Source organism: Anabas testudineus, chromosome 13 (genome assembly GCF_900324465.2).
Source record: "Anabas testudineus chromosome 13, fAnaTes1.2, whole genome shotgun sequence".
Classification (NCBI taxonomy): Eukaryota; Metazoa; Chordata; class Actinopteri; order Anabantiformes; family Anabantidae; genus Anabas; species Anabas testudineus.
In genome coordinates this window covers 876,642-904,060 of record NC_046622.1, presented here as the reverse complement: position 1 = coordinate 904,060, position 27,419 = coordinate 876,642, and the positions used below count along the sequence as shown (strand labels likewise).

Sequence of the window (27,419 nt, the reverse complement as noted above, 5' to 3'; positions counted from 1 at the left end):
GGTCAGTGACCCTCAGGAGGGGCCCAGCCCCTATGTTGGAAACCACTTAATGTACTTTACTTCACATTCACTCAGTAGAATTTGTAATGGAGTATTTTTACTATTAGTATTGGTACTTTTACACAAGTAAAGGATCCAAACTGTTGTTCTGAAAGCTGTCAGGGCAGTGGTGTGTTTAAGGGCCCTGAAAGAATCAGACATCTGGACGACAGCTGTCTTTCCTTACTGTTGATTTTCTGGTTTCTCTACTTTGAGCCTGTGACAAAAGGTGAAGTTGACCAAAGAAATCGAGGCTGTGAGTTAGATTTTCCGACTAAAACGTCTCCAAACAGCCTCTAAACCTGATAAATTACTGTACTCCAAACACAGAGGATGTTTTTTTAACGTGATGACGACACGTCGACGTTACCGATGTGATCTTTGTTTTTGGACTCTCACCTGGTTCAGGTTAGACAACGACTCCGATCTGGATTAATAGATAATAGAGAAACCACTTTAACCCCAACCATGACCCTGACATCACTCTGGGTTAAACAAGCACCCAGGTCGGTGCAATATGAATAAAACGTTCCCTACATAACACACTGGTGTTTCACTTTAGTTGCACGTTAATGCCATTTGTACGAGATAATACACAGCGGCAGCAAATGCACCACTGCTGTGTTGACACACTTCGACTGTTTCACGTCCACTTCCTGCACGATTCACGTCTAAACTTACAGCCTGCGCTCGGTCTGTGCTACAGAACCTGAAACACTCTTCTTCTTCTTCTTCTTCTGTGATCTTACTGGCCCTGAGTTTTGCCTGTCAGGCTACAGGCTGGCCTAACGGATGGTTCGATTGTGGTTTCGAAACCACTCAGGGAGGAAACAAGTGACATCATCTCATGAATAGAATTACTGAAAGTCTGATGCTCATCCAACCTGGTTTCTGGCTTGATGAACCTCTGATTTCATTGTTTTGCTTTTTGGAGACATTTCAAGTTGTTCATTTTCATACAGATGAATTTAGTACTGGCTGTTGAAAAGAGGGAAATCAGTCTGAAAGAGATGGAGGACTGGGAAACTTGATTTGTAGTAAACAGACAAAAACTGCAGTGAACTGTACTGAACCAGGCGACAGACGGACCTCCTCCAGAGGAAACAGAGTCAGGAAGTGTTTCAGGATTCATTCTCCATTTATCTGCAATGTCTGCAACAAAACCCCCAACACCCCCCAACCCAAAAAACAAAAACCCAAACAGGATGTGGCAGCTGGAGAAGACAGAACAGAAAACTCTTCTTTCTGATCGGACTGAACGGGACGAAGAAGAAGAAGAAGAAGCGCGGTGCTGAAAGTGCGAAGGTTCTGCATTCATCAAGAACAGAAGGAGGTGAAGTGTCTACACGGCTTAAAGCTTCGAGTTCTGAGCGCTCGCTCCACTCGGAACATTTGAAATGATGAAGATTACGATGAGGAGTAGGTGTGCTAGCCTCCCGGCGCCGTTCAGCAGGGCTTTTTGCATAAATAGTAAATCATCATCATCAACGTCCTGCTGTTTCTCATACAAGCCCCGCCCCTGCCCCTCCCCCTCCCCAGTAGAATTAAAATGCAAGAAGATTTTTCCCGTTTTTTTTTTTTAGCTTCTTTTTTTCTTTGTTTTCATTGTTGTCACCGTCGTCATGGCGATTGTTGTCGTTGGTGTGGTTGTAGTTGCTGTTGTTGCTGAACACAGGGAGTGTTACAATGGGAGTTCGCCTCCTCCTCCTGCTGGGGGGCGCTGCAGGCTATGACTCCTCCCTATCTGTGGATGCATCCTGCTGCGGCTGCCGCTGCTGCCGCTCCAGGCTCCTCGCCCGCTCCTCGCTGTTCATCGTTGGGCTCCGCGAGGATTTCAGCAGCTTCTCCTCGAGCTCGTGCAGCGACGGCTCCTTATACATGCACACTGCAGGGGGGGGGCACAAGTTGTTCCACATTAAAACTGCACAGAGGGGACCTCAGAAAATACATTTACAGACATCATCCACACAAAAAGTCTGAGACCACACTGAGAATCAGATTTAAAACACTAAGAGTCGTTCAGCCAATCAACCTGCAGCTGCTGTTCACCTGTTACAAATACGACAGTGGACACTGCTGAGTGAAAGTGGGAAGCGGGACTGCGTCATGGGGTCAGAGGTGAACTGAAGGTTTCTAATGCAGTTTATGAACCTTATGGTTTCTTATTAGAAACATGTCACTGATACATTTGGAAGCACCACTCTGCAATAAACACATACAGGTGAGGCACAGGTGTGAAGAACAGAGCTAGTGGGCGAGGCGGGGGGAGAGGGGGAGAGAAGAAGCAAAACAAAGGGAGAGACAGGAGGAGGCTGATCGAGGTTTACACTGAAGGACGAGTTGTGGTGAGGAAGAGGATGGACAGGAGGAAGGGGAAGGTGATGGTTGAAAGATATTTTTAAATGAAGATGGGGGAGGAGGGGGGAGGAGCAGCTGAAAGCAGAGACGCAGCTTCATATTTCCTGTTAAACCTCCATCTGTGATATTAGAGCTTCACCTTGTCCTGAAACTCAGAGGAAGAACTCTGCTCCCACATCACTGCTTCACCTCTGAGTCTGAGCCGCAGGTAAAGTAGCAGGTAAAAGTTCCGAACCTAATAAAAACGTCCGTCTCGTTTCCTCCACGTCTGCAGATTTATTAACTATCAATAACTTATTGTTTAGTCATGTGTTAATTGAGTTAATTATTCAACGTCACTGCAGAAAAACACATGTAAGGAAATTTGAAACAAACGTCCAATGTAGCAGAGAGAAAGTGGATCTCTATATCTACATATCTATATCTATATATTATATTTATCTATCTCTAACTATCTCTCTATATAGATAGAGATATCGATATATCTGATTCAGTCGTTTGATCCGTTGATCTTCAAAGTGACTTTTACACAGGTTGGAGGACGTCAGCTGATAAATGGATCTTATTGCTCTCACTCAGCTACTGTTTTACTCTTCAGCGCTTTGGTTGGTTCTCTTCTCAGTACTGGGCCTGTTTATAGGGTCAAAAGAAGTCAGAGGACCAGTTTGTATCTGTAGTTTGAAACAACACAAAACCAACAAGCAGAAAGAGAAAGTAAAAAAACAGAGGTGTGTGTGTGTGTGTGTGTGTGTGTGTGTGTGTGTGTGTGTGTGTGTGTGTGTGTGTGTGTGTGTGTCTCACCTTCGATGGGTCTCGGGACAAAGTGTGAGCAGGGTTTGGTTTTCTTCACCCGGTTTCCCTTCATGATGACTCCTTCCTTGTTGAGGCCCAGGAACCAGGCCCGGCCCGACTCGTGCTGCCGGTACAGTGTGGACGAGTAGATGACGTAGTAGTTCTCAAACACCGACTCCTTGAACTTACACTCTGCTGTGAACACATCCTGTCACAAACACACACACACCACATTTATGACATATACTACTACTACTACTACTACTACTACTACTACTACTAGTACTACTAGTACTAATAATAATAATAATTTATTAGGACAGAAGCAGCTCTAGTGAAGTCAGAGTTGTTAAATGTGGACAGTCCCAGTCCAGGACACTGCGGTTCCCTCTAGATATGACAGGTGTGTACTGTATGACAGCGTGTTGCCCTCTGGATATAACAGGTGGTCGGGGGGGTGCAGGGAGCCAATCAGAGCAGAACAAAGACTCACAATACAAAAACCCGGCCTAACATTTAACACTCATCTGATCCCGTTGAGATACAGAAAGTAAACAGAAGCATGGTGCTGTCTGCACACTGGAATCTCATTTAACAAGTTATCGTGTGATTAGAGAAACAAGTGAAAATCCGAGACGTCTGCAGGTTTCAAGAACAGAAAATATATTCCGTTTCCCAAATGTAACACTGCAGCAGATATATGCTCGTACTGCAGGATGTGAAATTAACTGGGACGCTGCTTCTCGATAAATCACTAAATTGAATCACATTTCAAATGTTGAGTGACTAATTAATCAACTAATAAACTATGTGGTGATAAGTTGTTTGAACCTGGACAGTTTGGAGTTTTAAATGCAGCAAAAATGACTTCAGTTGAAAACCGTCCCAATCTCTTTTTAAGGTAACGTCTCAGGCTCCTGCAGATTCTGTAAACATCACTGAGAATTGTGACTGTTTCTTGGGGATAGTACATAAAATTCACACATATGATCTGCGAACAGATCACCTTTAGGGGAGGATGAAGAGGAGGGTCGAGGACACAGGGAATAGATGATGAAAACGCTCTTTTCCTCTGAGCAGACAGCCTGCATCGCGTATCAGGATGTGATCATTCAGATAAGCAGTGTTTAGACAGCGGTGCCTCGCAGCACACACCATGACTTTACCTTCAACCGTCTGTGTGAAGGAGCTCAGCTCTGGCGAATAGAAGCAACGTGCTGTCAAGTCTTTACGTAACTGCACAGAGGAAGAAGTGGAGAAACTGTTGTTCACTCCATCTGCAGCAGAGCTGAGAACCTGAGGCCTTATTGGAAATAGTTCAACCCAGAAATGTGCTACCACTGATCCTGAAACATGGGATTTGGATCTGATTCCAAGTGTTTACATGTGATGTCAATAAGTGATGGGCAGGGTGAAGACTGTGGTGGTGCTTTGAGCACCACCGAGTTTGAATGTTAGTGGAGGTACAGAAGCAAAAGACCAGAAGAGAAGACCCAAAAACCAACTCCCAAAGCATGAGTGGCAGCTTGATTTGCACAAAAACAGCTGAAGATGAAGAAGTGGAACAGAAGGTTTTAGGAAAGCAAAACATCATCTGCATATAAAGATATTTTGTTCTGGCACAGGAGCTCATAGTGCGAGTTATAGGACTAACAGGATTTCAGAACACATGCAGTAAGTTGTGGTTTCTGATCCAGTCTCTTAGGTTGCCCCCCCCCCCCCATCACATCCCCTTACTCCACCTGTACCTGAGTCACCCGCTCACCTTTTCCCTCCCTTTCCCGCAGATTCAGATCTGTCAGCTGACCCTGCTCCTCCTCCTTCACCTGTCAGTGTACATTTGGTCAGTTTCTCCTTTCTGTAACTTTTATCTCACAAACTGCAGCAAAGCGAGTTTGATTGAACCAGACTAAACAAGGCAGGTTTGAAAACACCACAGAGACACTTACTGTTTCATCTCTATCACCTCCGTCTTCCTATATCACGCCATCTCGTTTTGTACGCTGTGCACACAGTGACTGAACAATTGCTTTTGAAAGTTTTATGGGAGGAGCAGACATGAATAATGGATGGTGGATGGACTCACTGAAACAACGCAGGAAATGTGTAGCTGTGTCCAGGGCCGTCCTGTTAATTATTACCGTGGTACAAATGGATGTTTTTGTGCCACAATGTGTCTTTTATAAGATTTGGTGTTAAAAGAAAGACAGAGTGTAAGAATTTGACCTGTCAGATAATGTGACAGAAATTAAATAAGATCATTTCAGTAATCACACGATGAGCGAACGAGAAGCTTTGGAGTAACTTTATCTTGTACTCATGATATTTTCTGTGAAATCCACACAAACACTGTACCAGGAAGTATAACTCTACAATCACAGTGAGCTGATACTCTGCCTAAATGTCCTTCAGCAAGACATGATCGGCCTCTTCTAGTTCTTTGTCTTCCAATACAGGAAAATCACAATAACAAGTGGTGACTGTTAACAATTAGCAAATGTTAATAATACAACATTCATGCAAAACACTGCTTCACAGCAGCAGCTCTCTACAGGCTTCACTGTAAATGAACCGTGTTTCACGGTACGCAGCCTCTTCAGACATCACTTGAATCTTATTTTACATTTCTTATTGTTCATCATATTATTCTATGAGGAGCTTGAGTCCTTCATGTTTTAAATCTTACAAATGATAAATTAAGAATAAAAACTGTCACTGAGAGGTTCTTACTGATGTGTAGAGGAATCCCTCAGCGTTCATGGCCACATAGAGTGCAGCCTTCACTCCCTGGATGGCCACCACCCTCAGACCCACTGGGATCAGGTTAAACAGAGCTGGAGGGCGAGAGACATAGACAGACACAGAAAAACAGCGAGAGAGAGAGAGACGGTTACGGTAGAAGTAGAGAAACAAGCTTTTGTGTCATTTTGACATCTTTTTGTAAGCATCTTAAAATAACTTGTGTCTTCTTCACCTGTGTAAATCAAACCTACAAAAAAAAAGACATTACAACACGTTCAACTCTTGTTGGTGGTTAAAATCCATCCATGACGCTTTCAGCTGATAAACGGAGAGAAAAGCATCGAATAAAAGGAGGGGGGAGTATAGGGATGAAGTGATGAGAGGTGATTTAATCCTCAGGGACAGAGCTGCAGTGTGGGTGAGGATACAGAGGAGGAGGTGGAGGAGGAAGAGGCCTGTGGCGATGGCTGCTGTTAATCCTCCTTTATTTAACTCAGAGACAGAGATGATCTGAGAGAGAGCGAGAGGGAAATCCAAAACATCTCCTCCCCCTCTTCTTGTCCTCCTTTCTCTTTTTTAAAGGATTTAAAGGAAGCAGCACAATCGGAGAGATCCAACAGCACATACACAGATCTGGGAACGGAACAACCAGATGTTCTGGTGCTGAAACAGATGCAGGGAGAAGTATTCAGTCTTTTACTGCAGTGACGTTACCAAGCACAGAAATACTGAAGCACAAGAAACAGTCCTGCAGAAGAAAGGAACTGTGACTGAAATCAGACTCAACGGTGTTTAATGTTGGATTATTACTGTTTGTCTCCTATTATTAGATCATAATACATCATCAAACAACAGTAAACAGTATTTACCGTTGGTTTGATGAACTCAGACTGATGAAGTCTGATTTTTTGCAGGAACTTGATTCAGCTTTAGTAAATCACTTTGGTTTTTATATATAAAAATGTGCAACAATAACCAGTAAGTAAAGTATGAGTAGCAGAAAATGGAATCACTACTGATCAGGCAGCTGGCAGTTTCCACTGACATGTGCAACCGTTCGGTCCTGCTGTGAACATGTGAACACAGAGACTCACTGTTGTCGCTGTTCTCATCCTTGTTTCCACTGATGGTTCCATCCGGCAGCATCTGCAGGAAGAAACCCTGCTCGCTGAAGAGACGCGTCACAATGCCCTTCAGCTGCGGCTCTGAAACACAACAAGGCACAGACGTCAGGTTCGCGCAGTACGGCACCGTTTCTGCGCTTGGAACCAGCACCACTGAACATGTATTATTCAGCTGAAGAGTTTTACAGCTACATGTGCTGCTGCTGTCTGGACACCTCTTCACCCCAGACCACTCTTCTCCAGAGCTTTTCTGTGTTCTTAGGTTGGATCACTCCACTGTTACAGTGCAGTACATCCTTGTCGTGCAAAAAAATTGAGAGTCAAGTCAAGTCAACGTACTGCAGTCCTTTGTGACACTGTGGACGCACTGTTAATCAGCAGAGATAGTGTTGAACAGTTTAGAGCAGCTCTCCTCCATCAGCACCACTAACATCTTAACAAATTTTGTCATGTTTAAAGAGTGCGCACACACACACACACACACGCACACACACACACACACACACACCGTGACTGAGCTGAAGGTGTGAGGATGTAAACATGAAGTGATGAAGTGATGCTCCAGATGACAATGTGGGCCAGAAAGACTCGGCAGAAATAGACCAAAATTCAGAGGCTAATCTGGAGCAGGCTGCTGTGCTACTTAACATTCACTCAGTCAGACAGATGAGACCTCTAACACTCAGAAACATCAAGATGAATCGTTCACAACTTTCCTCCTTCAAGCTTTTGTTTCTCACATTAGAAACAATAAAAGAGAGACCGTCAGCTCATCCTGTAGAAATGGTACAGACGGGCGACATTAAGGATTAATAAAAAACTCTTTCTGTCTTTACTGAATCAGTAAATCAAAGGAACAGATTAAGAAAACACAGAGTTACATGCTGTTCGACTATGGCAAAGATCATTACCATGATTATCTTTTTGATACTTAGCACATTTGTCCCATCATAAATCTATTGTAAAGCTGGCGAGCATTAAATAAATCCGTTTTTCAGAATGTGAGTTCAGTGATGGTGCTTTTCACATTCTAAATTCTAAAACCCAATATATATTCCATTTCATCTTAGGAAAGCCTGCATACTTTTATGCTTATTTTTTATTTAATTTGATGTTTTATTTGTAACCTAAATTCTGAAATTACTTGTACTGTTATTTTTTCTCTATTTTGAATGGCTACAGACAGCCGGACAGAAATCGAGACCATCCCAACATGTATTTTACGTCTGTGCAGCACTGACTGCACCACAGACCAATAAATGTAAAGACCATGTCTGGAGACTCCATCAGTGAGTTGTATCTTAACATGCTGGATCACTGGGATATAAACAGAGAAGAAGTGGTTCGTGTGTTTAGAGACAGTGGTGCTATTACGTTGACAGGCTTGAGACTGACAGAGATCCTGGACCTCGGCTGCGACACACACGCATAGTGCACTGTGGTAAACGAGAACATCGGCAGTCAGAGAGCATTGGGGGAATTATCACGAAGCTGAAGACATGTGCAACACACTTCAAGCACTCTGATAGTAAAACAGCATCTGAGGGCCATTCAAAAAGAACCTGGCTTCCCTCAACATGAGATCATTCAAGCTGTTCCCACACACTGGAACTCCACTCTGCATATGCTGCAGAGGATGCTGGAGCAGAACTGTCCCCTTAGCGCGTACGAAGGAGAACATGGAACAATGGGATCTGCATCAACTTTTATTTTATAACATCTTAAACTGTGCAGGTCATACATTTTAAATCAACTCACTCCAACCCAGAGCAAATCTCTGAAATTGAAAATATAATATTCCTTTAAATGCATTAATTTAAATGTGTCTGTATTGAACCTGTTCTTTACATTTTAAAGTCCTTCATGCAAACCCACTAAACCACTTAAGATACAGTAAATGTGCTGTTAGCTGAAAACCAGCAGCTAAAAAGCTTCAAACTAAGAAACTTATATAATATAAAATAATAATAATATATAATATTAATAAAGATAATATAAAATATTGACTAGTGCAGCTTTTATGGGAGAATTGTTAAACGTGTTCTTTTAAAAGGGAAATGCCTAAAACATCACTAGAAATAAAGAGATAATCACTAATCCAGATCCAGAAGTTTTATTCTGAGGGAAGTTATATTTATACATGTGTGTCTCACTGTTTGAGGAGGAGCTGCGAGTTTCATCACATCAGTAAAGGAAAAAACACCTCATCACATGACGCTTTCTCAAAATGACACATCCTTTAAAACTGAACCTGTCTCAAGATTCATCTGACAAATAATAATTATAAAAATTAAAACATATCACAGGTTTTGTGCTGCCCATTAATTTGAGAATAAACCAAAGAATTAAGGCTTTAATTAAATGATAATGTTGATCAGTGATCAATGTAAACTGTCTAAAAGAAAACCCCTGTTAAATATTTTCCTTCAGCACTATTTAAATGTTATTAAAAAGGTTAAAAAGCTGTGCTTTATGCAGATGACACTATTTCATACAACACAGGCGTTTTATTCTGAAAACTAAACCTATACTGCTGTTGTGGGCTTTAAAAAAGTGCAGCCTACAGTTCCTTTCTGCAGGACTCAATTTCACACGCATTTCACACGCATTACCAGGCAAACTGATTATGTTGGCTTACCAAAATAAATCATGCATGAATACATCTTATTCTATTCTTTCTCTTTATTGTGTACCTGCAGTGTCACACACAGACAAAGTGCTGATGTTAAACTACTGCACATACACCTGGTGACTCTGCAATTACTTGACCAGCTGCGGAGATTTCTTTAACACCTCCTCACTGGTGGAGTTGGAGAACTAACTGTGAAGGGGCTGATCAAGCAGAAGTGCTGTATAATAGTTCCTTTAACAAGCTGTTTGTTGTATTGCCAAGAAAACATGAAGTGGTGGTCCCAGCAGTGGGGTGTCAGCTAATGAGAGATGCAGCTCATAAATGTGTAAATGTTGAAATCCGGCCAACAGCGGACCAACACACTGTGTCTCTTCCTGATCTCTGAGATCTCCTCAGAAGGGAACTCTGCTCAAATTCAGGCTGACTTTTATCTCGTCATTCTGCAGGAAGACTGAGGCTGTTTGAAGCTAAAGGTCTCCAGAGGGAAACATTTAGCTGACATCAGCACCACAGATACAAAAGCTGGAACTACGCTTTGGGTATTTCTTTTAACAGCATAAAATAATTAAAACCATAGATGACATTATGCAATATTTAATACAGCCACTGCCTGCATTTGGGTTTCATTTGTATTTTTTAAACAACAGACAACAAGCACAGCTTCAAACTAAAACCTCATGAAGACGTATTTTCAGTATATTCCAGGCCTGATTCAAGTGGTTAAGGTCACAATAACAAGGTGACGAGAGAGAGCAGACACGAATGGTACCTTACTACGATTCTACCGGTCTACAGCGATGCTAGCATCGTGGCTAAAAGCTAAATGTTTCGCAGGCGGCCGTCTCTTTCCTTTGTTTTCTGTTCTCAGGGATGCAGACTTGTTTGGAGCAAACGTGTAGAGAACTCAACTATAACTGCAGGTACAAGATCACAAACTAAAGCACTGTTGTCTGACAATGGGTCAGGAGGTTTAGGATTCGTATTCTTGTATCATATCTATGCTGATGACACTCAGCTTTATGTGGTTGGGTCTCCTGATGACACATGACCAACTGATGCTCTTTCTAGAAGAATTTTAGTCTTGATTTAACAAAACATTAACATCTTTAAGAGGGTAATATGTAATTGAAGTTGTGGGAAACTGGAACTCATATATCCTGGAATTGATTTATGACCCAATACAGTTCCTCTGGCACATTGAGTCTTTGGCTGTGCAGGACACAAAGCCTTTGGTGAAACCACATTGTTCTGCCTTATTATTAGATTGTCAGTTGTCTCTTTATACCTCTGTATGAGAGGTATAAAGAAAAGTGTGACCGACTCGAATCAGGTAGAATCAAATTTAAATGTCTGTCGTACTGAAAGTTGTAGAGCTTCGATTTAGATGAACGCCAGTTTGGAAATATAAAAAAGCCAAGTAGAAGGGAGAAGCTAAGAACTTCTTCCAGAGTGGAACTTTAACTTCTGTGTCCTACAAACCCACCTGGTTTCCGGCGTACAGGTCTTTTCTTCCCACTGCAGAAGCGAACTTTGCTGAAGACACTGAAGATGTGTCTCTCACACAGAGACCTCGAGTCTTTACTGGGACTTGAGCGTCTCTTGTTGGTCGCGACCTTGTCACTGTTGGACTCGCGGGCCTGACGCTTCTGACGGATCAGGGAGCTGGCGATGGCCGCTGCCATCTCCCTGAGAGGTGGACAGAGCCACCAAGGACAAAATGTATGCTCCTGCTCTGTGTCCCAAAAGTGGGGCCGGTCGCTTTTTATTCCAAAATAGGCGACATGTTTGAACACCAGAATCCACTCCTTTCTGTGACAAATTTCCCTTATTCACTTCGTCATCGTTGAGAAGCAGTCCGTACCTCCTTTTTACAAATATGAGAAAAACGTTGCATAAGTTATGATGTTAAATAATATTTCATGACTTTTCTACCCAGAGCCATCACAGGCGTCATTTCTTTCCAAAACCACATTTTTAAAAAAACATCCTCTGCTTTTTTGGTGAGTAAGACACAATTTTGATATTGACAGCTTTCCTAATTCTTCAACAATTTATGTGCTTGACACAATACTATACATTCACATCTTGAATCCTTCATTTCCACCAAAGACAGCGACAAAGCTTCAGTAGTAATGGATAATTACAAGAATTTCATGAGGATGAAAAAATCATCAATATGTTTGAGCCATCTCACAACAATGGAAAAAACATCAGTTCCCCGAAGAATGTGGGATGTGGTCAAACAACTAAGTAAGTGACCTTTAAGTCAGCACTGCTTTGTCAACTAATAAAGACTCCTCCGGGTTTGACACCAAAGAAGCTCTGAAATACGAAACTAGCAGAAAATTACAGAAGATGGAAAAATCTTTAAACATGACGAATGAAAAAGTCAGAGTCAACTCTGGATAATTTATTAGTTTCTGCTCAGTCTCTGCTTTTAGGCTCTCAGACGGAAGCACATGGCTGCAGGATCTGTTGAGACGGACTAAATTTACATGTTAATGATGTGTCCATGTGCTGCATCTTCATGTCGCTCATGTTATTTAGTTTTTGGCCTGTTTACTAATCCACGTCCAACATCAGCCCATCAACAACTTCCAGAGGTGTCTTCAGAAAATCAGCAACAGCAGCAACGCAGTGATGAGAAAATCGGTTCCGATGTTCCACGAACCCTGTGAAGTTATAATCCCAGAGCAAATCCAGCACAGAGAAGAGACGATGAAGCAGCAGATTAAAACACCTCGACTCTGCTCTATTTTACTCGACTGTGTTCTCCTGATCCTCTCCTCCTCCTCCTCCTCCTCCTCTTCGTCCTCGCAGGCTAAGAGCTGCTGAATGTGATGAGAGGCTGAGAGAGAGAGAGAAGAGTGGTGAGAGAAGAGAGAGGAGTGAGAGCAGCCGTCAGCGAGAGAGGGAGAGAGAGGACAATCAAATAGAAGAGAGGGAGTGATAGAGAGACAGGAGGTGGAGGTGTGGAAGAAGCTCCTAAAAATATTCTGCCTGATGTTTCGTGGTGCTCCCACATCAGACCACTTTACCTTCACTTCATCATCCTGATACAAACGCACACACCACTGTTCAGGTTGATAGATGGTGGAACCAGGAAGTTCAGGAACCATGTCAAGTCTCGTAGTCAGGTTTAAAACACATCAGATCATAAATGTGATTACAGTCCGTCTTGGGTTTCTCAGGGAATTCACAATCATTTTTTTACGGATCATATATATCCGACCTGTGACGTTAGGTATAAGTGGGCTCTCAGATACTCACGAATGTTTCTCTGGATGTTTTATTTCTGAATCAATGATAGTACTGGACAGGCCAAAGATTTGAATTCATAGTTCAGATTTTAATAGCAGACATCATCCCAGAACATGATGAAGCCGTGCTGTTCTTTAATTACATTCCCCAAAGTGACACAGTGATGGCTGCACATTCACATATTACTGAATGTGAGACCACTGTAGGAACAGTAACACTGTCCCACAACACTGCAGTGTGCTTATGCAACATGGGTCATGTTGAAATGATCAGCAAGTGACCTCATGTTGTAAATTTGATGAAATGGGCCCCTGAGTCCAGCACATGGAGATTCTTATTCAAAGCAGTGTTAAGATTAAGAGGGATCATTTGCAGACATGACATATGGCATTCATAACTCTATTTTTATTAGAGGCTACTGGGGCTGAAACAACAACCTCGCCAGACCTGGCCATGTTAGCATTAGCATTAGCAGCCTCCCGTCAAGTTTGGTGCATTCAGGGACATTACAGAGTGTAGGCCTTCAGTGCATCAGAAACAGAAGAAGCAGCATAAAACTAATCAGTTCTCGGCATTAACATGATAACATGGAACCCGATGGCCCCTGGGGGCTCTCTCACTTGGTGAGGAGGGGTCGGTGGTGGTAAATGGATCCTGTGGTAAATTAGTAAGTGTTTGTACTTAAAACAGTGAAAAAGCCGTATCAGCTGCTCTGTTGCTCATCTGTGTCAAGACAAAACATCTGACTATTAATGCATGCATTGATTCAATAGCAGATATTAATAGAGACAACCAACATGCATCAGATGATATAATATGGTCGTAAAGACAAATGTCAGCGAGTTTGGATTTTCTGCTCCTTTACAATGAGCATCAGTAACAGCTTCCACAGCCGTGTTTTTATCAGAGCAGGAGCCACGTCAAAGCCAGTTAGAATAAAATCTACAACCTCTCAGTTTCTATCTAGGAGAGACTCTGCTGCACTGCACACGCATCCTGCTGGAGGCTGTGACTGCAGGGTTACATAAAACCATCTTTATGCCCGCTGCATCTTTCCAGCAGCAGCGGTGCCTCACGAACACGTTGTCAAGGCTGAATAACCATGAAATCTGCTCCGAGTGATGAAACGCTCTCTGAGCCTGAAGCATCCTCTCACGCTGCTGAAATGATTCACTCATCGCTTCACATCTAATCTGACTGTGAACACTGGAGAGAACTGCAGCCTCAGGTGGGACAACAAAACTGATCCCAGCTCAGTGGACAGCTGGAGTGAGAACTCCCAATGACGGCTTCATGTTGAAGGCTTCATGTGCTGATCCATCATAATTGCATGGGATCTGATTATATGATTATTTAATTGTATTTCTTTTGCATTATTGATGAATCTGTTTTAGTCTTTATATAACACATTAACACTGTAATTACTTGCTTATTAAACATTTTTTGCTCGATGAATTGAATTTATAATTTCATCAGCTCTAAATGAGACTCAGGAACCACAGCAGAGAATCTGTGAGAGAACAATGGCCAAAAGCTGAATCAAGCAATCAGGTGACAGGTGTGCAGGTACGCCAGGTGACGGGACATGCGGTGGCTGGAGGGGAGGTGACAGCAGGCGGAGGAGCACACAGGACCAACCTGTGAGAGCTTCATCCACCTGAATAAAAGAGGGGCTGAACTTTCTCTGTGCAGCTGCTGGGGGAGTGAAAGGTGACGTGATGAAGCAGAGCGTAGACGAGTGGACGGGACAATTAGCTGTGATGAGCTCGTTACACAATCCAGTTATCAGCTGCAGAAAGCATGAGTCACCAACAACAAACATGGATCATCCTCATCATCACTGAGTGTGTGTTGAGGGTCAACAGTGTGATGGAGAGAGACGAGTGGAAAGGAAGCAAGAAGAATATCGGACGCATTAGTTTATCAACAGAATCCGGGTCTCATGTTAGAACTCAGTACGGTGGTTCTGTTCAAAGTTGTCTCTAATGATGAAAACCACCTGTTAACCAGTGGCCCTAAAATCACTGGATAAAACTCTGTTCTTCTTCGTTTGTGACAAAGTTTTAAACAGACCTAAATGATAAATTCCTAGTTTCTACAGGATTCAGCAGATTGTGAGTTGAAGAAGAAGAAGCGGCCGTGGTCACGTTTGTGTCCCCGTAAACACGTCGTAGATTCAGTTTTCATGTTGGAAGACGTTTGAACATCGACTGACCTGAAACATGAAACATGATCAGTAAACTGAATATTTCAGTGTTTCTGCTCTGGACTCGTCTGGTGTGCAGTGTGAACACTTAGATGCTATTAAAATTTAATCCTCCACATCTAATCAGTTTGTTTCTGGGACTGAGGCCGACATGTCCGGCAGGTTTCCTGGATCCTGCTGACAGGCTCCACTGAACCGTGCCCATCATGCTGAATGTAGGCCTACACTCCCAGCAGAAAAAAATCAGGTCAGCGTCTTTAATTACTGTCGTGTATTTGCGTCCTTGTGCCTGCACAGTGGGACCGAGAGCAGAGAGGAAGAAGAGATCTTCGTGTTTTGCTCATTCACTCGTCATCAGGTCTCTGTGAGTCAGTCTGGTTCTTTGGTCCAGGTCGGCACCTCCTGGTCTGACCGCCATGAACTCAACTGCAGTTTGTAGCTGCTTGGTGTTTAACAGTTTGTAAATGACGCTGGACACATGACGCTCCATACGTTCCCACACTGGCAGATCTGTCAGCGCACAGGACGGCGTTCATATAGACATTAAGAAAAATCGAGCAGGCCGCAGCTCCATCGCAGAGCAGCGTGTTAGCACGTGTCAGGTCACACACGGAGCCACGTTAATAAACCTTGTTTGGTATTACAACACCGAACGGCAGCAAAAAGGACACAAACTAGGTCCTGGAGACTCAGTTTTTGATTATTAGAACTGTTCTTCTGCTCTCACAACACCTACAGTATAACGGACCACGGTGGGTCAGAACCCACTGGAGCTCAGATACAGATACACAACATGTAGTACGGCAGAATCGTTTCTTCAGAGTGCAGTTTAGTGAAGGACTGAGGGACAGGAAATCTACTGTGGCGGCACCACGATCGATCCGACACCTCATGAACACCCAGTGTGTGTGTGTTTGTGTGTGTGTGTGTGTGTTCAGGTATGTTTACTGATCAATAGACAAACTGCCTCATCAGAGGGCAGCAGAATGTCAGCAGGACACTTAAAGGACCCTGAAACCATCAGACACTGACAGCAGAGTACTCACAGTGCTCAAAGTACTCACAGTATTCACAATACTCACAGTACTCACAGTACTTTGTGTTTCTAGTAAACCTTGGTGGAAGAAGTACTTTGATCTTAGACACTAGAATACATTAGAAATACTTCATATGAAAGTCAAACACTGGAAACTTTCTAAACTGTGCATGAGTATCATACATAAGTAGATTCTTCTTATTGATGCACTGATGTGTTCATCACTGTTTGACTGCAGCTGTAACGATGAGATTAATTATGAAGTACTGATTCATTCATTAGTAATCTGAAACCACAAAATAAAAGTAGTGGAGTAAAAATCACAATATAACTATAATATAAGTAGTACAGTATGAAGTAGTACAGTATGAAGTAGTACAGACTGAAGTAGTACAGTGTGAAGTAGTACAGTATGAAGTAGTACAGTGTGAAGTAGTACAGTGTGAAGTAGTACAGTGTGAAGTAGGACAGACTGAAGTAAAAATCACAATACTTCCCTGAGAAGTGTAGTGAATTGGAAATTCAAAGTATCTTAAGTAGAGGTATCTCCAAATTATACAAAAAGTACAGTAGTAGAAGTAGAAGTATTTCATCCTGTTTGTTTTAATATCTAATACTAATTTAAAGAAACACTGTTCATTTAAACAGACACCGTCCAACACGCTGAACTAAAGGAGAAGCTGCCGTGTTATGTCACTGATTCCTTCATGTATTCATTCAGCTTACAAACCCACACACACACACACACACACACACACACACACACAGATGCTGACACATTCACACGCTGCAGCTAAACCCAAAAACAGCAGAAAAACACAGGAACAAACAGCGGCGTGGGCGGCGGAGAGGACGGATGATCAACCCAACAAAACACTGCATGGAAACACAACACGAGCTGCATTGTTCTACAGCAAACACACAGTTCATCCAAAATATGGTTTCAGATTTTATATCGCTCCGTTTCTCCTGACGACTCAAGTCAGAAATATAAGGTTTATTTCCCAAAAAGAAGATGGATTCAGTGACGTGGTTAGCCTAGCATGTTAGCCTAGCTCCATCCAAAGAGGAGCTCAGTGATGTAGGACAAAGGCTCAGAGGACACATCTGCAGGAACAATGAACGTGTAGTGAGCTAATAGCAGATTCAAACGATTCATCACAGCCATCAATTGAAATACTGCTCTGATTCTGCAGTTTTAACATAAGAACATTTCCAGCTGTGTAACTGTCACTTTGTTTGACCAGCAGAACAAACTACCCAGATATTAGTAACTCCTCACATTGGAGCAGCTCCAACCAGGACGTGTAGCTGCTGCGTGAAAAAGGACATTTAATGTGAAAGATTCGAGCTCCAGGGAAGTTCTGAGTGCGTCTGATGTTCACAGAGAAACAGAGACGCTGTTCACACCACAACCCTTCACAGGTTCATATGAGGAGGGGTGACGTATAACATAACATATTAGTAGTAGTAGTAGTAGTAGTTATTATTGTTATTATTGTCATTAGTTATTATTGTTATTATTATTATTAGTTATTATTATTGTTATTATTGTCATTAGTTATTGTTATTATTATTATTAGTTATTATTATTATTATTGTCATTAGTTATTGTTATTATTATAATTAGTTATTATTATTATTATTGTCATTAGTTATTGTTATTATTATAATTAGTTAGTATTATTATTATTGTTATTATTATTATTAGTTATTATTATTATTATTATTATTATTATTAGTTATTATTATTATTATTAGTTATTATTATTATTGTTGTTGTTGTTGTTATTGTCATTAGTTATTATTGTTATTATTATTAGTTATTATTATTATTGTTGTTGTTGTTATTATTCGTTATTATTATGTATTATTGTTGTTATTATTATTATTGTTGTTATTATTATTATTATTAGTTATTTGTTTCTGATCAATACGACTTCAGAAAACAGCAGTAAATTGTGTGAAGTATAGTGTAAAGTAGTATAGTATGAAGTAGTACAGTATGAAGTAGTACAGTCTGAAGTATAGTGTGAAGTAGTACAGTATGAAGTAGTACAGTCTGAAGTATAGTGTAAAGTAGTACAGTCTGAAGTATAGTGTGAAGAGGTACAGACTGAAGTACAGTGTGGGGTGAAGAAGTACAGTCTGAAGAAGTACAGTCTGAAGAAGTATAGTCTGAAGTATAGTGTGAAGTAGTCTAGTCTGAAGTATTGTGTTAAGTAGTACAGTAAGAAGTAGTACAGTCTGAAGTATAGTGTAAAGTAGTACAGTATGAAGTAGTACAGTCTGAAGTAGTACAGTGTGAGGTAGTATAGTCTGAAGTATTGTGTGAAGTAGTACAGTATGAAGTATAGTGTGAAGAGGTACAGACTGAAGTACAGTGTGGGGTGAAGAAGTACAGTCTGAAGAAGTACAGTCTGAAGTAGTATAGTCTGAAGTATAGTGTGAAGTAGTCTAGTCTGAAGTATTGTGTGAAGTAGTACAGTATGAAGTAGTACAGTCTAAAGTAGTACAGTGTGAGGTATAGTGTAAAGTAGTACAGTCTGAAGTATAGTGTGAAGAGGTACAGACTGAAGTACAGTGTGGGGTGAAGAAGTACAGTCTGAAGAAGTATAGTCTGAAGTATAGTGTGAAGTAGTCTAGTCTGAAGTATTGTGTAAAGTAGTACAGTATGAAGTAGTACAGTCTGAAGTAGTACAGTGTGAGGTATAGTGTGAAGTAGTACAGTATGAAGTAGTACAGTATGAAGTAGTACAGTCTGAAGTATAGTGTAAAGTAGTACAGTATGAAGTAGTACAGTGTGAGGTATAGTGTGAAGTAGTGTAGTCTGAAGTATTGTGTGAAGTAGTACAGTATGAAGTAGTACAGTGTGAAGAGGTACAGACTGAAGTACAGTGTGGGGTGAAGAAGTACAGTCTGAAGAAGTACAGTGTGAAGTAGTACAATCTAAAGTAGTACAGTCTGAAGTATAGTGTGAAGTAGTATAGTCTGAAGTATAGTGTTAAGTAGTACAGTATGAAGTAGTACAGTATGAAGTAGTATAGTCTGAAGTATAGTGTAAAGTAGTACAGTATGAAGTAGTACAGTCTGAAGTATAGTGTAAAGTAGTACAGTATGAAGTAGTACAGTCTGAAGTAGTACAGTGTGAGGTATAGTGTGAAGTAGTATAGTCTGAAGTATAGTGTGAAGTAGTACAGTATGAAGTAGTACAGTATGAAGTAGTACAGTCTGAAGTATAGTGTAAAGTAGTACAGTATGAAGTAGTACAGTGTGAGGTATAGTGTGAAGTAGTATAGTCTGAAGTATTGTGTGAAGTAGTACAGTATGAAGTATTACAGTATGAAGTAGTACAGTCTGAAGTATTGTGTGAAGTAGTACAGTATGAAGTATTACAGTATGAAGTAGTACAGTCTGAAGTATTGTGTGAAGTAGTACAGTATGAAGTAGTACAGTATGAAGTAGTACAGTGTGAAGAGGTACAGACTGAAGTACAGTGTGGGGTGAAGAAGTACAGTGTGAAGTACAGTGTGAAGTAGTACAGTAGTACAGTAGTACAGTAGCTGCTCCACAGCTTCCTCCTCGGATCAGAACTGAACATCATCATCTGATCCAACAGGTCCAAATCCACAGAGGAGACCTGGACGCTGGGTTGATGTTGATCCAACTGAGTCTGACTCGGTAGCTCAGTGGAGAGACAGCGCCATCTGCTGGACAAATGCCACTTAGACACTGCTGATGCTACAAGAACTGCTGCTGATACTACAAGTACTGCTGCTGATACTACAAGTACTGCTGCTGATACTACAAGTACTGCTGCTGATACATTTACTGAAGTACTGTACTAATCAAAACATAGTTACTTCTCACATGTTACTGATCTTTTCAGTTACTTCGAAGATGCAGTTTGTTCAAATCTAACAAACTAATAACTGCTGATGTTGAAATCAGTGCCGATGATCGATAACACAGTATAACCGATATTAAGATGAGCTATTCTAAAGTAGTACGCCCTAATGAGTACTTCTGCTAGTTTAATAATATTCGGTTTGGTAGTAAAGATTCATTTACTGCAGCGGTACTCTGTTTCAGGGCTAGGGCCAGAATCAGGTTTAGGTTAGTGCTGGTTGGGGTTGAACTAGCTGATATTCAGCGAGTGTCCTCACAGCTACAGAAGGACCGATGTTTGATGGTGAATCACTAATTCAGGAGATTCTGCCGTTGCATAATTCATGAGTCTGAGAAACAACACGAACTTTAAACCGAGCTACGGTCCTCACAAACGGGGAGGAGGTTTTTTACTGTCTGTCTTAGTCCAGGATTCAGATCCTAGATCAGCACCTAACCGTAACCTTTTGCCCCATTAGGTTAAAACGAGTGTTTTATAACAGTTTGTCACTTTGTGGTTGTTCACATCTCATGTGTGTCAGCTTGTGTCTCTCATTCATTATTATTATTATTATTAGTATTATTATTAATCGTGAAGATCAGCGCCCCTTGACATTTGACCTCTGGGCTGGAGTCTGCCAGACCCATCCAGCGATCCACCTATAACTGTCCTTTTAATAAAACTAGTCTATTGATCCTCAGCACACTGTCGACCGTGCAGCTGTCAGTTCAGGCACTGAGGCAACTTGGGCACTAAACTGCCGACACTGTGGTTAGTGGCCAACCCACCCTAGCTCCTGAACCACAGCCACGTCCCAGCTTGACTAGTGGATTACCAGACTTTAGCAGGCAGAGGGAGACAGAGAGCTCGGATATCACATATGAACACATCATATGTTCAATAAATAAACAACAGTTGATGAGATTCAGTTTCTAAAGAGTCACTGGATCCAAAGTCTGGACTGAACCTGAGCTGTGAACATACGAGGTGCTGAAAGACCTGAAGACACAGACAGAAATATAGGATGCTGTAAATCTGACTGAGACATGACTGTCAAGGTCTGAAACACACACACACACACACTGTTTAATTTTAGTTGTGTTCTGTTTCCGTCACCAGTTACTGATCTAAAAATGTTCTCCCTCCGTTCTTCGGTGTCATCTGACCTACCAAAAGTTCTCCAGTCGTTCTGTTCAGCTCAGCTGTGCCGTCGGAACCTTACTGAAGTGTGTTTGGTGAAACAGCAGCACTGACGACCTGATGTCGGGGTAGAGCCCCCGCTGCTGTTCAGCTCAGCTGGGAGGTGATTACCGTCACGTTCTGCTCAGCTTGGAGACACTCGGGGCTTTTTGTTCCTCCGGTTTTGTTCTTTTTGTTCGGTGTCTGTGTCGCTGTGTTTGTAGTAGTAGTAATACAATAAACTCCTAATACACAGTATGATATCCACCATGGTGAACAGTGTCTTTAAATCCACTGAACCTGTACCACGACCATCTGTGCAGCTTTTTTCTCTTTTTCTAGCTCCGAGTTTTGATTTCTCTGGATGTTTCCTGTCTGTTTCAGTCTCAGGGTTTCCCACAGCAGCAACAAATCCTCCAAATAGAAACAGTAAAGACGTCCCAAGCCAGTCCTAAAAACCAGGACCAGGGCAGATAGAAATTCACTTAATAAGATAAATGGCCTAATGGGCCTGGATGTTGTTGTGTTGTGTCTGTTAGACTACGGCACTAAGTAACTTTGGCGTCCCGCTGGGAATGCTTTACGGCACCACATCAGACAGCACCAGAGCTAACTCTGCTCAACATGGCTGAGGAAACACACTTCAACACAATCGGACAGTTTTGTCTCATGTAATGTGCGTAGCCACCAAACGGACCTCAGAGTTCACACATTAACTAAGTTCAGAAAAGATGCTGCTAACATCTATAACATACAGGAACATTTAGGAATCCTGGGGATGCTAAATGGCAAAAACAAATCAAACCAAAGCTGGATTGTTCTAACATGAAGGAACCAGTGGCCGTTGTTGTTGTGAGGCAGACAACTCGTAGACTGAATAAAGAACGCTGGTGTCATCAGGTCATATTTTCTAGATGACCACATGTGTTTATGAGTGTATATAAAGACATGTTTGAGTGAGAACGGTTGGCTGTGATCTGATGAAGGCCTGAGATGCTGGGAGACGATTGGAGACATTAACACTGATATTTATAACCTGCTACAAATATCGAACGGAGACACAGAGCAGAGCAGGAACATGCACTACATGCCTTTATCTCTGCTATTTATTGTTTGTACATATTTGTCATTATACTGTGGAGTATCTGTGCTTCAAATAGTACTAGAACATGTTCTGCACATCACTCTGGTCTATTTGGTTCTATTTGTGAAGCCCCTGCTGACGACTTCACACGCAGTATCGACAGGCTATAAAACTGTAGTTTTACTGAGCACTATACAGATTCTGTGTACATGTACACATGTACTGATTGTTCCTAGGTTACGTGTGTATTTATTAAACTTTCCACATGTGTTTGCATGTTCTTGACCCTGATTTGCATGTTGTTTGCAAACCACACAGGAACCACAAAACCCAGTCAGACAGAAACACTGGTCAACATTGAGTTGTATCTAACCCATAAATAAATCCGAGTCTAGTGTTGTTTGGATTATTTATTGTGTTATTATTAATTGAATTCAAATGATCATTATTTATTTTCCTCTAAAAGTCTGTGTGTGTGTGTGTGTGTGTTTTAAACTAACAGGTGGTGACCTCAAGGTGATAAAAAATAAAATCCACAGCCAGAAAAACCCGGACGTCTCTGTTCTGTCCATCATTAATCATCAGAATAAATCTCTTTTAAGATTAATAAAACTCGTGTCACTGTTGCCAGGTTGATTTTCATCATGTGGCAAAGAAACTTCTACAGTTGAGTATATTTTGAGAGAGGACTCACCCTGCGGGCTGCTCTCGCTGTGAGTGCTGCCCTCCTCCTTGTCTGTCTTCTCTGCTTTACTCTCTCCAGACAGCAGACGAAGAAACAGGCTGCAGTAACGGGTCATCGTGCACAAAAACCTGACTCTGCTCAAAGAACAGAGTCAGAGAATCAGGCGCTCAGTGAGGCGGCCGATCAATGAGACAGTCCCTGCAGCTGTGCACACAGTCACTCACAGGAGGATCAGAGGAGTCATTACTGTCTCTCAGTTTGTGTCTGTCTCTGCTGTACAGACCTCCAGCAGCTCACGCCTCCACGTGACGACACGCCACTCAGCTGAGCTTCACTCACAGGTCCAGCACAGAAACCAGCAGTGAGCAGGGACAAAGGCTGCAGATGTCATTAAAGTGCACCTGAAGTAAATCTGTACTCATTATGTCACACATCTCGAGCTATGCTGCACTGCACAGATGGACACAAAGACCCCCGTCTACCTCTACACGGGAGCCCGAGACTGAGAGAGACCACATGAGCTGAAACATTTGGTGTCTCTGTGGCTGCTTTGAGACTCGCTGTGATGGAAACACAGAAACACTGCGGAGCCGCTTTTGGAGAAACTCCATTTAGAAGGAAAGAAACAAGTTTGGGTGCAGATGAAGGACTGAAACTGAGAGAAACAGTTGGTGAGACATCACATGATCTGCTTATAGTCAGGAAAGTTACTGAAGTCAGGTGTTGAGGAAGCAGCGTTGACTTGTAAGGCCTTTTTCCTTTTCTCTCTGAAGATGAAGAATTGAGAGTAACTTCAAACAGAATAAAGTTCCACTCACATCACGTCTGCAGGGAACCAAACCTGAGGCAGACGTGAGCGTATCCTCTCTTACACACTTGACCTTGGCTTTTATGAGCAAAAGCTGCTCTATCACGTCAGAGAGTTTAATGTGAGCACTGATGGTTCTAATGGTACTAAAGTGATGATAAATATTTCAAAGATGGAACGTCACAATCGATACCTATGCAGTTATGGCACTAATGTACATTTTACCGCTCTTCATATTTTATTCTTTAGTATAATCTTTTTACAGTTGAAATCTTAAATCCTTCTCGCACACTGCAAAATCTCACAACTCTCATCTCCATATTTAATTATGATTATTTTTATATAATAAAGACTTAACAACAGAAACATGTGATGCTGCAGCATGTTTCTAAACCTGCTTTGAGAAATAGTAATAAAATGTCCTTATCTCAATGGATATACAATAACTTTTTTATTTCATGTCAAATCTCTGAACTCTATAAGAATACAGGACATTTTGGACAAATGGATAGTATGGTAGTAAATTCTGATTATGGCAAACTTTATTGATCCCTTGGAGAAATTGTTGTTTGGACAGCTGCAGTAGATGACGGCGCTACCAATCCAGGAGGAACCAGGAATCGAACCAGTAACCCTGGAGTTTAAAGACGACTGCTCTCCATCTATCGAACTATAACTTTTACTAAATTATATAAAATACATTAGAGGGACTCCAGTGGGATATAAAGGCATGTTTGATCTATAAATGGTTTCCTTTATTAAAGTAGGAAAATGTCTGAGTTTTATAAGCACGACACATCATCATCATCATCCTCATCATCATCATCATCATCAACATCCTCGTCGAGCCTGACCTTCGTTATTCTAACACCTGGACACACACTGTTCTGACCGTTCCCTCTGTTTCAGTCTGTGCTTCAGCTTCAGACACTCACTCAATTTGAAATGTATAAAATAAATGAGACACACCTGACATACAGAACACAGAAAACACTATTTAAAGATCTGAATGACATCCCTGACCAGGTACCTGCGTATGTAAAACTGTTGCCACTGATCTGTCGAGTGCAAACCTTTCCTGTAAAGCTGCTTCTGATTCTGATGCTACTGCTGTGTCACTGCAGAGACAGAACTGCATCAGACCAGCAGGGGGCAGACAGCAGCAGAGGACGAGGCGTCAGGGTGTGACAGACTGAGAGGAAAGAGGAAAAGGCTGGAACAGCAGTGAAGGACACAGGGAACAGCACAGAGCCCAGAACTGCACCCTGTTGCATCTTATAAGATTCATGGAGCAGTTCTGTTTGTACTTCTTGTACTGCAGTACACTGGGCCTTGGAACAGTAGAGTAGTAGTACCGGTAATCTCAGAGAGAGAGGAATAGAAAAGAAGAACTTCAAATACACAGAATGTATATAAAGATCAGTACTGTGAGGGACTAATTACGTCTGCACACACATTTCACCTTTCTCTCTTTCTCCACAACAAAAGAAAACAAGATTTCAAAGCATTTGTAAAACGCTTCGAGAACCTGAACACAGCACAGAGAGAATCAGCACTTCTCTTCCTTCATGAAGAACAAAGCAGCTAACATCCACAATGAACAGTAGCAAGAAAAAGTATGTGAACCTTTAGGATTTCATGGTTTTCTGCATTAATTTGTCATCACGTGATCTGATCTTCATCTAAGCTCCAGGTTAAGGTTATTACTGCCTAGTGGGGAGTGGGGGAGGATCAACCCGTTTTTAATTCAAGGGCTTTGATAAGACATAAAGATCAGATTTTTTTTATTATTTTAGACACATTCTATTTGTTAATACTCGTGACTTAAATGAAGGTCAGATTAAAAGGTTCACATACTTTTTCTTGCCACTGTATTACTTCAGTTGTTAGTTGACAATAATTTCATTTGCTGTTTGTCTGTTCAAAGCTGCACTTGGTCAACGTGAAATGATCCTCAGATTATCTGCATATGGAAATGACAATAAACCTGATCCTGAAGACCTGACGCCGGCAGGAAGCAGGGACAGGAGGGGGAGAAGTGCGTCTCCCCCATCCTAAGAGCACCAGGGGTGGATGTGACAAGGACGAAGATACATCTCTTCATTATCTCTCTGCTCTTCAAGAGGATTTATACTCAGACCCTGGAGTGAGGCGGTCGCTGCCACTATCGTGAATGAAGACAATATTTCATGGACGATATGTCACATGACACGGTCCGTCCAGAGCCCTTGACAGGTCAGCTCTGTACCATCATCTGAGCGACAGAGGACACTCAGGACCGCGAGGATAGATAGTTTAGGAGAGGCCTGAGAGAAACATGGAAAACCCCTCCCTCAACAGAGGTGGAGGTCTCAGACTCGTTCCTCTTGAATGAGATGAGTAGTGAACCTGAACCTAAACAAGTCCGGTTTCCATGACTCCATGTCACCTCTCCTGTGGTAAAGTTCTGTTTCCTCTCAACACCGACCTTCACTTTCTAACTACGTCACCATCATTCTCCTTCACACCATAATTACTCCGACTGCTGGAGGTCACTGAACTATAACATTTCTCCATTAGGTGGAGTAACCTGCTGCACAGCTAAACACCTTTTTTCCAGGAGAACTCGTTGCAGTGTGTGTAGCTGTGGGTGAAGCCGGGGCTGATGGGAGTGTTAATGCAGAGAGGCATCCATCCTGTTTATCTGCTGCAGCCGCATTCGATGACACTGTTCATCAGCGAGGCTCTACACCACCCACCGAGTGTTTCAGAGACCATTTGCAGAAGAGCCTCATAAATAATGGAAAGATCTGCTGACTCTCTCTCTACATGACGATACACTTAAGGGTTATATGCTCGCTCGCTCTCCCCCTTTCTCTCAGTAACATACACTCTCATTCGCTGTCTCTTGGCCGTTCTCTGTCTCCATGGCGATACTCTTAAAGGACCACATCGTCCTAACTGAGAGGTTACATTAACAAAATTTAGACGATATCCTCATCCATCACTGAATCCATTAGCTACATGCTAACACTTTAGCATCGATCCATGGAGTGATATAATACTGTAACATACTCAGCTCATCTTCTCTTCACGCTGCTGCTGTTTCTGCTGGTGTGTGTGTGTGTGTGTGTGTGTGTGTGTGCGCACAGCAGTTCAACCATAGAACAAAGTGAAGCTTTTAAAATTCAATTAACCATTTCTGAAACTGTCAGTTTTGGTGCTAAACAGTGTTCACCACCTGATACGACTGCCACCTAAACAAAAACGTTAAAACGTTAAAAAAAAAGGTAGAAACGTAATGATCAATCGAAACACCATCGACTTTTCTTTTAAGACTTTTAAAGACGTTTTAAGGGGCCACAGAAACCCAGTCGCAAACGGCTTCTGTTCCATGATTGGAAACTAAACTGTATCATCTTCCTAAAACAAACTCAGCTTCATAACAGAATAGTAAAAGACTCCTCTGGTTGGGTCAGCACGTCAGACCTGCATGATTCCCACTTAACAATCTACCTGACTGTTCTCCTCTTCCACCATAAATCAAATGTTTTGATCCATGACGTCGTCGCTCAGCACCGTCTCACACAGCTCCACAATCAGAC

The 27,419-nt window shown here is 41.9% G+C and overlaps 1 protein-coding gene across 4 annotated transcripts in view; it reads right to left on the bottom strand.

The window, feature by feature from the left end:
- Positions 1 to 391: 391 nt before the first annotated feature.
- The window catches only part of LOC113167460 (fibroblast growth factor 12), a 33,114-nt gene continuing 6,086 nt past the window's right edge, over positions 392 to 27,419 (bottom strand). Inside the window, exons 1-5 of one of the 4 annotated variants that reach the window (XM_026368108.1) lie at positions 23,037 to 23,303; positions 7,026 to 7,136; positions 5,920 to 6,023; positions 3,199 to 3,397; positions 392 to 1,924 (exon numbers count right to left, since the gene is read on the bottom strand). In XM_026368108.1, the coding sequence (XP_026223893.1) occupies positions 1,767 to 1,924; positions 3,199 to 3,397; positions 5,920 to 6,023; positions 7,026 to 7,136; positions 23,037 to 23,142 (678 nt within the window). In that variant the 5' untranslated portion in view covers positions 23,143 to 23,303 and the 3' untranslated portion in view covers positions 392 to 1,766. Of the gene's footprint in view, positions 1,925 to 3,198; positions 3,398 to 5,919; positions 6,024 to 7,025; positions 7,137 to 11,162; positions 11,370 to 23,036; positions 23,304 to 27,419 lie in introns of those variants that run through there. The other 3 variants (XM_026368100.1, XM_026368093.1, XM_026368117.1) reach the window with 3 other exon arrangements.